Raw genomic sequence first — 12,092 nt, 5'->3', positions numbered from 1 at the left:
GTATCTCCCCACCGCCCGCACCTTGGAAGGGGAGCCTTCTGGGCACAAGTGCCTGCTTGGATTTACCATCATGGTTTCAGGAGTGAGCATTCCCATTCAACAATGGCAGATGGGGGACAAAGCACTTACCTGGGGCCCCACGGGCAGAAGTGGCTGAGTGGGGACTGGGAGCCCAGAGGCAGGCAGGGGCAAGGCTGGGGATGGTTTCTGAGAAGGTTCCAGGCCGGGATCCAGATATTTCTATATTAGTCAATTTTTTCAGGGCTCCTGGGAGCCCTCAGAACTTGGTGAGAACTCTGACTGCGGTTGTTCAATAGCAGGTGGAGGTTTGAAAGCCGTTCCTCAGGCGTGTGATCCCCGTGACTAACCCACATGCCCCCCAGGGCAGCTCAAAGCTGCAGTCCCGCTCCCAGTCTCAGCGTACTTCACCAAGGCAAAGGCGGGCATGGTTTCCTCAGAGCAGGTGAAAGTGCTGAGGCCTGAAGAAGATTCCAGACCTTCCGAGCTCTGTCACTTATTGGCTGTGTGACCCTGGGCAAGTCAGTCAACTTCTCTGTGCTCCAGTATGTGACATGGGCACGATGCCCTTTTCAGAATGGAATGGGTGGAATAATGACAGTATCTGCTTAGAGTAGTGCCAGGCACATAGCTGGAGACCCCTCTCATGTGACGTGAGACCCTTTCAACATTCCCACGCTGCACTGCTCCAGGCTGGGGTGCCCAAGTGACCTGGAGGCAGGAACTCAGCTTGTGATGGACAAAGTTGGGGTCAGCTGAGGGGTCCTGATCCAGCCTTCTAGCCTGAGAGAAATTAACCAGATATGCAATGGGAAGGACTCCAGGGAAACCACAGGAAAGATTGGAGACCAAGATCCCTGACCTTTCCCATCCTCTTCCCACCACTCCACACACTCAGGCCCTAGGAGCTTCTCCCGACTCTTCTAGGCTACACCAGTGGGGGAAGGGCCTCCCGTCAGCCCTGCAACTCCCTCAAGGTCACCTGAACTGGCTCAAACTCCTCTCTCCTCTCAAAGGCACGAGACAGTCCATTGTCCCAGCCCTGTCTGTGTCCAGGGGCTAGTGTGAGCACCTAGGGAGCCTCAGGGGTTCTCATGGGCTGCTATCCTCCTACCCCTGCCCACTGGTCACACTGGTGGGTGGTCTGGAGCTCCGAATATCTGGTTCAGGTCATGCACCACTCCCCTATCCTGCACATGGCACCTCCAGCTCCTTATCTTAGTTCCACAAGTCAGTTGGGAGCTGCCAGGGCCAGGCAAGGACCAGGTCATTAATTACTGGGTCCCTGAGTCTTGCCCCGGAGGCCCTCTGAGTCTGATGGAACAAGCTGGTGCCCTCCTCGTGTTGATAGAGATAGCGCTATCTCTATGGCATGGGGGCATGGGTAGGAATGAAGTATCACCATGGGAGAGCCCCGAACAAACCTGGGAGCCCAGGGGAGCTTTCCTGGGAGCAAGGACTATTTGAGCTGAGTGCTGAAGCCTGAGCAGGTGATCAGAAGACAGATGAAGGAGTGAGAAGGGCATTCCAGGAAAAAGGAACAGCGTGGACCAAGGTGGAGCTGCAGACACTGGTGCATAAGGGGGAGAAGTGGGAGCAAGTCTGGAGCCACTGGAAAAAGGGTCATGTCCAAATCCAGGGGGCCGAGAAGTATCCACTGAGCTGTGTAGGGGTGGGACAAGCGCCAGGTCGAAGATCTCCCCACCTTCTGGGGTTGGCGGTCATGGATGCCGAGCAGCCTCCAACTTTTCAAAGTCAATGAGTAACTTGAGGGGCTGGGCAGGGTCAGGCCTGCTGCTGTGGGCCCAGGGGTGTTTTCCACTCCTGAGCAAGCGTGGCTGGCCCGCCTACCTGCTCAAGTGTCCGCCCTGCCCTGTTCTACCCAGTTCGGCCTGGCCAGCACTCCTGTAGAAAGACTCCTCTCACCTGGCAGCTGGACCAAGGGAAGCCAGCCTCGGGCATCGGCGGGTGAGGGCCTGGGACCTGGGACCTGGGTCGGTGTCAGGGCTGAGGCGGGGGTTGGTGGCAGGGGAAGGAGAAACACGCCCTGTTGTCCAGGGAAGACTTCCCCGGGGGATTGGTGTGGCTGTCCACGCTCTGCGTGCCCAGCGCGGTGCTGAGAGCTGGAAAACACTGAGGTGAGGGCAGGGGTCCTGTCCTGTGAGGGCTCCATGTCTGCAGGATAACAGTGGGAGCTAGAACAGTCTTGGAGACCCTGAGCCCCGAGTCCTCTGTTTCAGGAAGAATTCTCCCGTGGTCAAATCCTCTGTGACCTTGGTCAGCTCTTGCCCTTCAGGCCTTGCCTACGATGTGAGGCGACCACAGGAGGTGGCCCTCAGTGTCATCAGGGTCTTTCTAGCTTCAAACTTTGGTGATTCAGGGAGACTGCTGGGAAATGAGTACTTTGGGATCCACGAGCTGGGGAGGCTATGGTGGGAAGGAGACAGAAGTCTGGAGGTGAAGCTCCCTGTGGAGATCCTTGTGGGCACAAGAACTAAGAGATGCAGTGCAGCTGGGCCTGGGGCTCTTGGTGGGCTCTTCTGGCCAAGGAGCCAGACACTGCACTGCAGGCAATGGGGAGCCACAGGCCCCTCAAAGCAGAGGAAGAGGAGGCCAGTCTGTTGTGAAGCCCGGCTATGTGTATGCAGTAGGCTCAGGCCGGGGAGGGAGGGGGTGGGAGGGGAGCGGGCAGCGTCCAAGTGGTGGGGGGCAGGGCTGCTCTGAGAACTGCTGGGGCAGCACAAGACAGGGCACAGGAGGAGGCCTGCCTGCCTGACCCCTAGTCCAGCTGAAGGAGGAGGGGCCGTTGTGCCCCGTGGGGCCTGGGGAAGCTGCGGCCTGGGACTCAGTGGGAAAAGGTGAGGAACAGTTTCTAGAGGGAGGGTTATGGGAGGGACCCTCTGCCCACCAACTGGGGCTGGATCCTTACAGGCCCATCCTGACCATGGTCGCTGCCTGGCTCTGGCTACTTTGCTTCTTGGTCCCCCAGGTGAGTCAGGCCCTCTCCTCGCCCTCAGATCCTGGCCTTGGGGATTGCACCTTCACCCCCTACTCCATCTGGACCAGTTGCACTGACTATGGATGGTAGTGTCTGGGGGATGTGGCTTTAGGCCTGTCATGGGGTTAGGAGTTCAAAGGCCAGGGGGCGGAGGGATAAAGTATGACCAGGCCCAGGGAAGGGGTAGAAATTCCCCTTCTCTGTCGGGTCGTAGCACCCATGGGAGGAAGGTACAGCTTGGTGACGTGTTGAGAATCCCTCCACAGGCTCTCCCTAGAGCCCAGCCTGCAGAGCTGTATGTCGAAGTCCCGGAAAACTATGGTGGAAATTTCCCTTTGTACTTGACGAAGGTGAGTCTGAGAGCTGACTGGGTAGGCTGCCCTCCCCAGGTCCTGCTTCCCCTACCTCCAGCCTCCCTTTCTCTTCATTGCTCTGGCTTTCTAGAGAATATATGGTATAGTGTGAATGGCTAGTAAGATCTTCATCTCAGAAGAAAGTAGAGCTTTAAATGGAAGGAGGGGAACTTCTCTGGCAGTCCAGTAGTTAGGACTCTGTGCTGTCACTGCCGAGGCCCCAGGTTCAATCCCTGATCAAGGAGCTAAAAATCCCAGAGGCTGCATGGCATGGCTCCCAAATTTTAAAACATAAAGATTAATTAGTTAATTAAAAGATGAAGTGATGGAGGAGGGGTTTCAAGTTTCAGAAAGTAAGGCAGAGAGTATAACGGAGCACCCAACACAGGGGGGAAGAGCTTTGGCTTTGAATGTCCATCCTGTTCCTTACTGGCTTTGTGACATTGGGCAAGCGCAAGCCCTCTCTGAGCCTCAGTTTCCCCATATTAAAAAACAGGGCTATTGGGTGGAAGGGGCATCCCCCAGACTCGCCCCTGGCTCCCTTCACCTCTGTTCTTCCTCCACCAGCTGCCATTGCCCCGTGAGGAGACTGAGGGCCAGGTTGTGCTGTCAGGAGATGCAGGAGTGGCAGGGGAGGGCCCCTTTGCTGTGGACCCAGAAGCTGGCTTCCTGCTGGTGACCAGGGCCCTGGACCGGGAGGAACAGGCAGAGTACCAGCTACAGGTACGGCTGGGCCGGGGGAGGGGGAAGTCTCCTGGGGAGGGTGGGGCTCTGACAACTCCTTCTTGTCAGGTCACCCTGGAGACCGAGGACAGACATGTCCTGTGGGGCCCGCAACCTGTGCGTGTGCGTGTGAAGGATGAGAATGACCAGGTGCCCCACTTCTCCCAGGCCACCTACAAAGTTCAGCTGAGCCGGGGTACTAGGCTGGGTGAGTGCCCAAAGCAGTGAGCTCACAGCAAGGTCAGGTGGGCACCGATGGGAGAACACAGGAAACAGATGGCCAGAGAGATGGCATAGGGACAGGGCAACAGGATCCAAACCGCTCCCCTCCCATTTCTGTCTCATCTGCACCCCCCACCCAACTGAGGGTCCACAGGTGAGTTCCATCTACTCTAGGCCTCAGTTTACTCATCTGTGCAGTGGGGTGAAGAGTCATGGCACACCTTCAGAGTCCTGATATGATGATGGGTATGGAAGGAAGAACCAGGGAGAGATAGGCGAAGCGTGGGAGGCTCTCCCCATGCCTTCACCCCTAATGGTAAACTCTCTCCATACTCCCAGGTGTCCCCTTCTTCTTCCTGGAGGCTTCTGATGGGGATGAGCCAGGCACAGCCAACTCGGATCTTCGGTTCCACATCCTGAACCAGGCCCCAGCCCAGCCTGCTTCAGATATGTTCCAGCTGGAACCTCGGCTGGGTGCTCTGGCTCTGAGCCCTGAGGGTGAGCCTGAGCTCAGTGTGAAAAGGGAGGAACGGGAAGAGCTGGGTTTCATCTGAGCTGTAGGATGGGTTTGCAGCTCAAGAGATAAAAGAGGAGGAAAGAGTATTGCAGCTGGGGTGGGTAGCAAGGCAAAATCATGTGTGGAGCCAGGACCATGCATGGAGAGTTCAGAAACGGTGTGCCTGGAAGCAGGTGGCTCAGTGGTAAAGAATCCACCTGCAGTGCAGGAGGACCAGGTTTGATCCCTGGGTTGGGAAGATCCCCTGGAGAAGGGAATTGCAACCCACTCCAATATTCTTGCCTGGAGAATCCCACAGACAGTGGAGTCTGGTGGGCTACAGTTCATGGGGTCACAAAGAGTTGGACACAACTGAGCAACTAAGCATGCACATGACTGGAAGTGCCTACATTTACAAACCTGGGCCTAAGAGGCAAGGGTAGGAGAGACCTGAGGGGTTGTGGCCTAGAACACTGCTGAGAGACCTTGAGTCGGATGGCAAGAGAGACTCGGACCTAGAAGTTCAGACCAAAGAAACAAATTGGGAAGAGAAAAATAAGTCAGTCATATAGCTTTCTCATTCACCCATCTACCACCCAACCACATACATAGTCCATCTACCCAGCCATCCATCCACAGGTCCAAATCCCCATCTAGCTAGCCTCCATCCATCCATCTAGTCAACTGTCCATTTATCCAACCAGTCATTCACTCATCTACATATCCACCCATGTATCCCCTCATCCTGGCCATCCACGAATCCACCTTTCATTGTGCGGACAGAGGTGCAAGTGATTCTGCAGACTGTCAAGTCCAGGCTGGGTGCTCACAGTGGTGCTACAGGTCCCTCTCATCTCTTGGCCAAGAGAGTATCCTGAACACCTGCCATGTACTTGGCTTTGTTTGGTTCCTTGCTGAGAAGGATGCCCTGGCCCCCTGACCAGCTGACTGCCTTCCCCTTCTAGGGAGCGCCAGCCTAGACAAGGCTCTGGAGGGGTACTACCAGCTGTTGGTACAGGTCAAGGACATGGGTGACCAGGCTTCGGGCCACCAGGCCACAGCCACCATAGATGTCTCTATAGTGGAGAACACCTGGGTGCCCCTAGATCCTGTCCATCTGGCAGAGAATCTCCAAGTCCCATACCCACACCACATTGCCCAGGTGAGTAAATAGCTGTTACAGCTGAAATAACTCCGTGGATGGTGCAGCTGGGCCTGAGTCTTGTGGAGATTTGGGGTTTGGATCTGGGGCCCAACTTGACCTTGACTCCTGCTCCGCCTTTAACTACGCTCCCCTCTCCTCTGTCCCCATCAGCTTCCATGATGCAATGAGTGTTTAAAGGACCAGGCCCTGAGCTCTGTGCTCTGACCTCACCCCAGGCTTCCTCACAGAACAGCTGCTACCTCCTTGCTGCCATGGGGATTGTCACCTAGGCCAGGAATGTCTCAGGCCTCCTCGAGGAATGCCCTGGGGTCAGGCTCAGTCCCAGAGGGCAGAGAATAAAACAATCTGGTCATTCAGATACTTTGGGCCGGATCCAGGCTTGAACCAGGGCAAGGCCACCACAGAGTTGCCACAACAACCGCTCTGAACAAAAGGACCCTACCTGGACTCCCGAGAGGACAGTCGCTTGCCTGGAGTCACATGGCAGTTGGGGCGCAGGCTCCCTAAACCGTGAACAGTTGGAACATAAGGGATAACATGGGCTATTCCTGCCCCTCATTCTGTGTCCCCCTCCCAGGTCCACTGGAATGTGGGGAATGTACATTATCACCTGGAGAGCCAGCCCCAGGGACCCTTTGATGTGGACACAGAGGGGAAACTCTACGTGACCCAGGAGCTGGACCGAGAAGCCCAGGCTGAGGTGAGATGAAAGGGGAGCCAGGACAGGCCGAGGGGTGTTTGGTCCCTGGTCAGGGGGCTTCTGGGGGTGTCACATCCTCCACAAGCACTGAGGCAGAAGAACTGGAGCTGTCCGCCAGAAGAGAAGACCCTGGTCTTCACCTGAAGCCCTCCCACTGCCCACTACAGTACCTGCTCCAGGTGCGGGCTCAGAACACCCACAGCGAGGACTACGCGGAACCACTGGAGCTGCAGGTGGTGGTGACGGATGAGAATGACAATGCACCCGTCTGCCCTCCACGAGGCCCCTCGGTCAGCATCCCGGAGCTCAGCCCCCCAGGTGGGCTATGGGCCCTGTTAGGGGGTTGGGTAGTGGTAAAGCCCCTGTGAACTACGCCACGTGACTCTCCTGTGCTGTGGGGCCAGCCAGCCCCAGGCCCCTATATCAACGTCCGACCCAACACACACACATACACAAAGAAGAGTAGGGGGGTAAGGCCTCCGGGCTTGGCTGTGGTCCCACCCAGGTGAGTGTCATCTTTGCAGGCACCAAGGTGGCTAAGGTTTCAGCAGAGGACGCTGATGCCCCCAGTTCCCCCAATTCCCATGTTGTGTATCAGCTACTGAGCCCTGAGCCTGAGGAGCCAGCAGAACTGAGAGCCTTCGAGCTGGACTCCTCCTCGGGGAGTGTGACCCTGGGGGCTGCCCAGCTCCAAGCTGGCCAGAACATCCTGCTTCAGGTGCTGGCCATGGACCTAGGAGGAACAGATGGTGGTAAGTGCCCCAATGGTGACAGGGGTTCCCTGACCCCTCGGCTCCTACCCTGGCCTCCCCAACATGCCCTCCTCTGTCTCAGGCCTTAGCAGCACCTGTGAAATACCAGTCACCATTACAGACATCAATGACCATGCCCCTGAGTTCACCGCTTCCCAGGTAAGCGGGCACAGGGAAGGACCCCTTCAGAAGGCAGTAATGGTGGGCTCACAGCCTCTCGCCATCTCTCCAGATTGAGCCCGTAAGTCTCCCTGAGGATGCAGAGCCTGGGACTCTGGTGACCACACTCACGGCCACTGATGCTGACCTCGAGCCTGCCTTCCGCCTCATGGACTTTGCCATCGAGGCAGGGGATGAGGAGGGGACCTTCAGCCTGGACTGGGAGCCAGACTCCGGTCATGTCCAGCTGCGACTCCTCAAAGTAAGGGGCTAGGGTTGGAGAAGGGGTGCACACATACACACATGCATTCATGCATGAGGGCGCCATGCCTTGGCCCACACAGTAACCCAGGTCCCTCTGGTTCCAGAACCTCAGCTATGAGGCAGTTCCGAGCCACAAGTTGGTGGTGGTGGTGCGGAACGTGGAAGAGCTGGTGGGGCCAGGCCCAGGCCCAGGAGCCACAGCCACTGTGACTGTGCTGGTGGAAAGGGTGGTGCCGCCTCCTCAGCTGGACCAGGAGAGCTATGAGGCCAGCGTGCCCATCAGCACCCCTGCCGGCTCCCTCCTGCTGACCGTCCAGCCCTCAGACCCCCTGAGCAGTCCCCTCAGGTAAGCCAGGAGCCCACCCCCCTACCTAGACTGGACCTCCTCTGTTCCTTGGGGATGACCCCCAGACCTCAGAGGGAACTCACATTATTTATAACCTGGAAAGTTCCTCAAATCATTGGCTAATATGCAGGTTGTGACTCTTGGGGGCACCAGGGTAGCAGGGAGAAGGGGTGCTGGGACCCCTTGAGAGCTCAGATGATGCCTCCTCATTCCATCCTGTATACCCGGCCCTCTTCCTGCCACCCACCCAGACTGCAGCACTGGGTGCTGTTCCCAGGCCTCTAGCTCCATTCTTGGCCCTTTGTGGGCTGACCTGGGAACAGTGGAATTAAGTCTAGAGCCCCACAGGCTCTAGTGTGGTCCCTCTCTCAGCCTCAGTATCAGTGGTTTAAGCCCCGCCCCATCCCAACAAGTCCCTTAAGCGGGAGACAGATCATGGATGCTGCTGCTGCCTTCAAGTCACAGAGGGAATGTGGGACTCAGGCAGGTCACATGGCCCTGGAGGTCTCTAGGCAAGACCCCATATGCGGTCACTGCCTCCCTGCCCATTTTCTTTGGACCTCAGGTTCTCCCTGGTCAATGACTCCGAGGGCTGGCTCTGCATCAAGGAGATCTCAGGGGAGGTGCACACAGCCCGGCCCCTGCAGGGCGCCCAGCCTGGGGACATGTACACAGTGCTCATAGAGGCCCAGGATGCAGGTATGGCCAGCCTATGGTAGGGACCCCTGCGAGGGTGAGAGAGCCTCAGACAGACAGATGGGCAGGACCAAGCCTCCTCCCCAGGCCCCTTGCTGGCATCCACTCTGCCCCCAGGCAGGAGGGAGGGACAAGGAGCTGGGTACAGTCCTTCTCTGAGAATGCCTGGCCTCTGCCCCGCCACCACCATCCTCGCCAGACACTTGTAATCCCCCAGCATCAGCCCTGGGGCGGTTGGGGGGGGTGCCTCTTAGGGTGTCAGCTTTAGACACAAACTGGGAGTAAAGGGTTTGGTGCGGGAGGTGAGGGAGCAGATAAGGGCCAGGGGCTCTCCGCAGGAGGTGTGCCAGGAGGTGAGCTTGGATGAGGTCAGGTGGGGAGAACTCCAAACACCATGTTGATGGGATGAAGAGCTGGCCTGGGGCGGGATGTCAGGTTTCAGCTCTGAGCTGGGCTGTCCTGTGATGCAAGACAGACCAGCAGGGGTGAGCTCATGTACAGGCAGGGCATTTCTGCATTGTTGGGCCCTGGCTCCAGGGGCCAGGGGTGGGGGTGGAGGGTGAGGCAAGCTTTCCATCCAAAAAGGCACAGAAAGGCCTGGCAGGTGTTTGCATGGTGAAGGGGTGAAGGGCATTGTGAGGAAGAGATTAGCGTGGAGATGCTGGGATGGAGAGGTGGAGGGGGAGGGGAAGGAGGGGCACAAAAGGGGCTCAGCGGGGTGAGAAGATGGACTGTGGGGAAGGGGACCAGCCCAGGGACCCTGAATTCACCCCACCGCCCCACAAGGGGCCGAGCCACCCCAGTACTGCCTCCTCTGCAGATGAACCAACGCTGAGCACCTCTGCGACCCTTGTGATCCACTTCCTGAAGGCCCTTCCTGCCCCAACCCCGACGCTGGCTCCCGTGCCCTCCCGACACCTATGCACGCCCCGCCAGGACCATGGCGTGGTTGTCAGTGGCCCCAGGGAGGACTCTGATCTGGCTGGTGGACATGGTCCCTTCAGCTTTGCGCTTGGTCCCAACCCCACGGTGCAGCGGGACTGGCGTCTCCGGGCTCTCAACGGTGCGTGCCGCGGAGAGCCGGGAGGCGGGGGCCACGGCGGGGCGGGGCCACGGCGGGGCGGGGCTTTCGGAAGCGAGACACCTCTCCCGGTGAGGGTGGGGCCGGGCCTGGGGGGAGCAGCCTGGTGACTCGGATCGCTGCTTATGGTCCCAACAGGGTCCCATGCCTACCTCACCTTGGGCCTGCATTGGGTGGAGCCTCGCGAACACGTAGTCCCCATAGCTGTCAGCCACAATAACCAGATATGGCATATCCAGGTCCGAGGTGAGGCCGGGCTGGGGTGCGGCCAAGGTCAGGGGCATGCAGTTTCTGAGGGAGCCACTGGGACCAAGGGGGAGGGACTGGGCAACGTGTCTGCAGGCTCATGTGGACCGCATATACCTGTGCGCACCTGCACATGTGTGGCTGGGCACGCGGAGCCCAGTGCATGCAGGCACATGCACAAAGGAGCTTGCATCCCACCCCCACACCCATGAACACGTACACAGGCACAGAAGCACACATACAAGCTAGCTGGGCTGGGCTAAAGGCGCTGAGAAGCTGGGAGCCCTCCCCCACTGCCCTGACCCTCCTCTGCCTGTCCTCAGTGATCGTGTGTCGTTGCAACGTGGAGGGGCAGTGCATGCGCAAGGTGGGCCGCATGAAGGGCATGCCCACGAAGCTGTCGGCGGTGGGCATTCTCGTGGGCACCCTGATAGCAATAGGTAATGGAGGCTGGGCTCCTGCGTGGGGGAGGGCAATGGTAGTCAGAGCCACAGCCTCCAGATAAACAGTGCCCCTGTTCCCATGGTGCCCCCCAGGGCTGAGAAGAAACCTCCCCAACTCTCGTAATCATTATGCTCTTGCCTCCCCATACCATGCTGCTGCTGCTGCTAAGTTGCTTCAGTCGTGTCTGACTCTGTGCACCCCATTCTCACTGATAACAGCATTTACTGTTACACTGTTACACCTTAACTGTGTATCAGCCAAGCAGAGATTTATTGAGTTGAATCCTCCCACAACCTTGTGATGCTGGCATTTCCCTGCTTTTCCAGGTGAGGTCACTGATGCTCAGAGAGGTTAAGTAACTTGGAGTTTACACAGCCAGCGTGTGGCAGAGCTCACTCTTTCCAGCCTAATTCCTTCAGTTCAAGCCTCTCTTTCCATCCCCTTTGTTTCTTTAGCGCCCTAAATATTTTTTTTTCCTGGCTGGTTTTCTTTACTGGTGCTAGGGCATTGCTACAATGTGCCTTCCTCTCAGAGGTCCATGGGGACAACTCACTGGCTCCCAAACGACCCCTTCTCTGTTCCCCAGAGAAGGGGACCTTGGAGGCTGGGGCGTTCTAGGGCAGCCTCAAGGGGATGGGTGCCTGGTGAGGGCTGGATGAGCCAGTCATGCTCCTTCAGGCACCAGGACCACAGAGTCATATCCAGTTCACCTTCAGAGATGCTATTTAAGAAACTGCTTCCTCATTAAATCAATTCCAATAGCAAGGAGTCCCCAGGGATAGACAGGTCCTACTGCCCTTTCTGAGGGGTGATCTATCCCTCTCTGGCTCCTCAGGCATCTTCCTCATCCTCATCTTTACCCACTTGACCCTGGCGAGGAAGAAGGACCTGGATCAGCCGGTAGACAATGTGCCCCTGAAGGTGGCAGTTTAAATGGTCCAGGCAGCCCCTGCTGGGAACTTGGCATCTGGCTGCATCAGAATCCACTGGGAGATGGCCCAGCACTCCAGATCCATGAGGCTGAGACAAGGCAAGAAGCCCCTTCACTTGCCTTAGGAGGGAGGAAACATCACCGGACATGTCTGTGGGGCCTGCACACTGACTCAAGTGCCCGTGGAACCACTTCAGATGGCTCATGTCTGTCCAATAATAAAGCCTCAGAGAACCGGCCTTGGGTTCTCAGGGACCATGTGTCTATGTCCAAGCGTCCATTTGCATGTGCATCATTCAAGTCCACCTGCCCCTTCATCCCTTCCCCATCTCCTGCTGCACAGAAAGGGTCTCAAGGCTTGAGGAACGAGCCTGGGGTCCCCTGTGGGGAAAGACATGAGATCTTGAGGCTGGAGACAAATGGGTCATTTCTCTGGGCATTCGGAGACCACTGGCTGCAGACTCTGGATGGGTTAACGGTCCAGGCAATGGTTGAGGA

At 57.6% G+C, this 12,092-nt stretch overlaps 1 protein-coding gene across 2 annotated transcripts; it reads left to right on the top strand.

The window, feature by feature from the left end:
* The first annotated feature begins 1,611 nt into the window (after positions 1-1,611).
* On the top strand, positions 1,612-11,860 carry CDH16 (cadherin 16). 2 transcript variants are annotated; one of them, XM_069548944.1, is made up of 18 exons: positions 1,612-1,986; positions 2,950-3,007; positions 3,283-3,366; positions 3,937-4,092; positions 4,162-4,300; positions 4,654-4,812; positions 5,776-5,972; positions 6,553-6,675; positions 6,843-6,993; positions 7,200-7,427; positions 7,510-7,586; positions 7,660-7,848; positions 7,955-8,196; positions 8,762-8,895; positions 9,713-9,955; positions 10,112-10,219; positions 10,543-10,659; positions 11,499-11,860. In XM_069548944.1, exons 2-18 carry the CDS (start codon positions 2,963-2,965, stop codon positions 11,594-11,596), a joined length of 2,490 nt encoding a protein of 829 aa, XP_069405045.1. In that variant the 5' UTR covers positions 1,612-1,986; positions 2,950-2,962; the 3' UTR covers positions 11,597-11,860. The 2 variants fall into 2 exon arrangements, with proteins under 2 accessions (XP_069405045.1, XP_069405046.1); XM_069548945.1 differs by lacking the exon at positions 10,543-10,659 and having other exon boundaries at positions 1,796-1,986.
* Positions 11,861-12,092: the final 232 nt, after the last annotated feature.

Source organism: Ovis canadensis, chromosome 14, assembly GCF_042477335.2.
Source record: "Ovis canadensis isolate MfBH-ARS-UI-01 breed Bighorn chromosome 14, ARS-UI_OviCan_v2, whole genome shotgun sequence".
Classification (NCBI taxonomy): Eukaryota; Metazoa; Chordata; class Mammalia; order Artiodactyla; family Bovidae; genus Ovis; species Ovis canadensis.
This window is presented reverse-complemented; position numbering and strand designations above follow the sequence as displayed.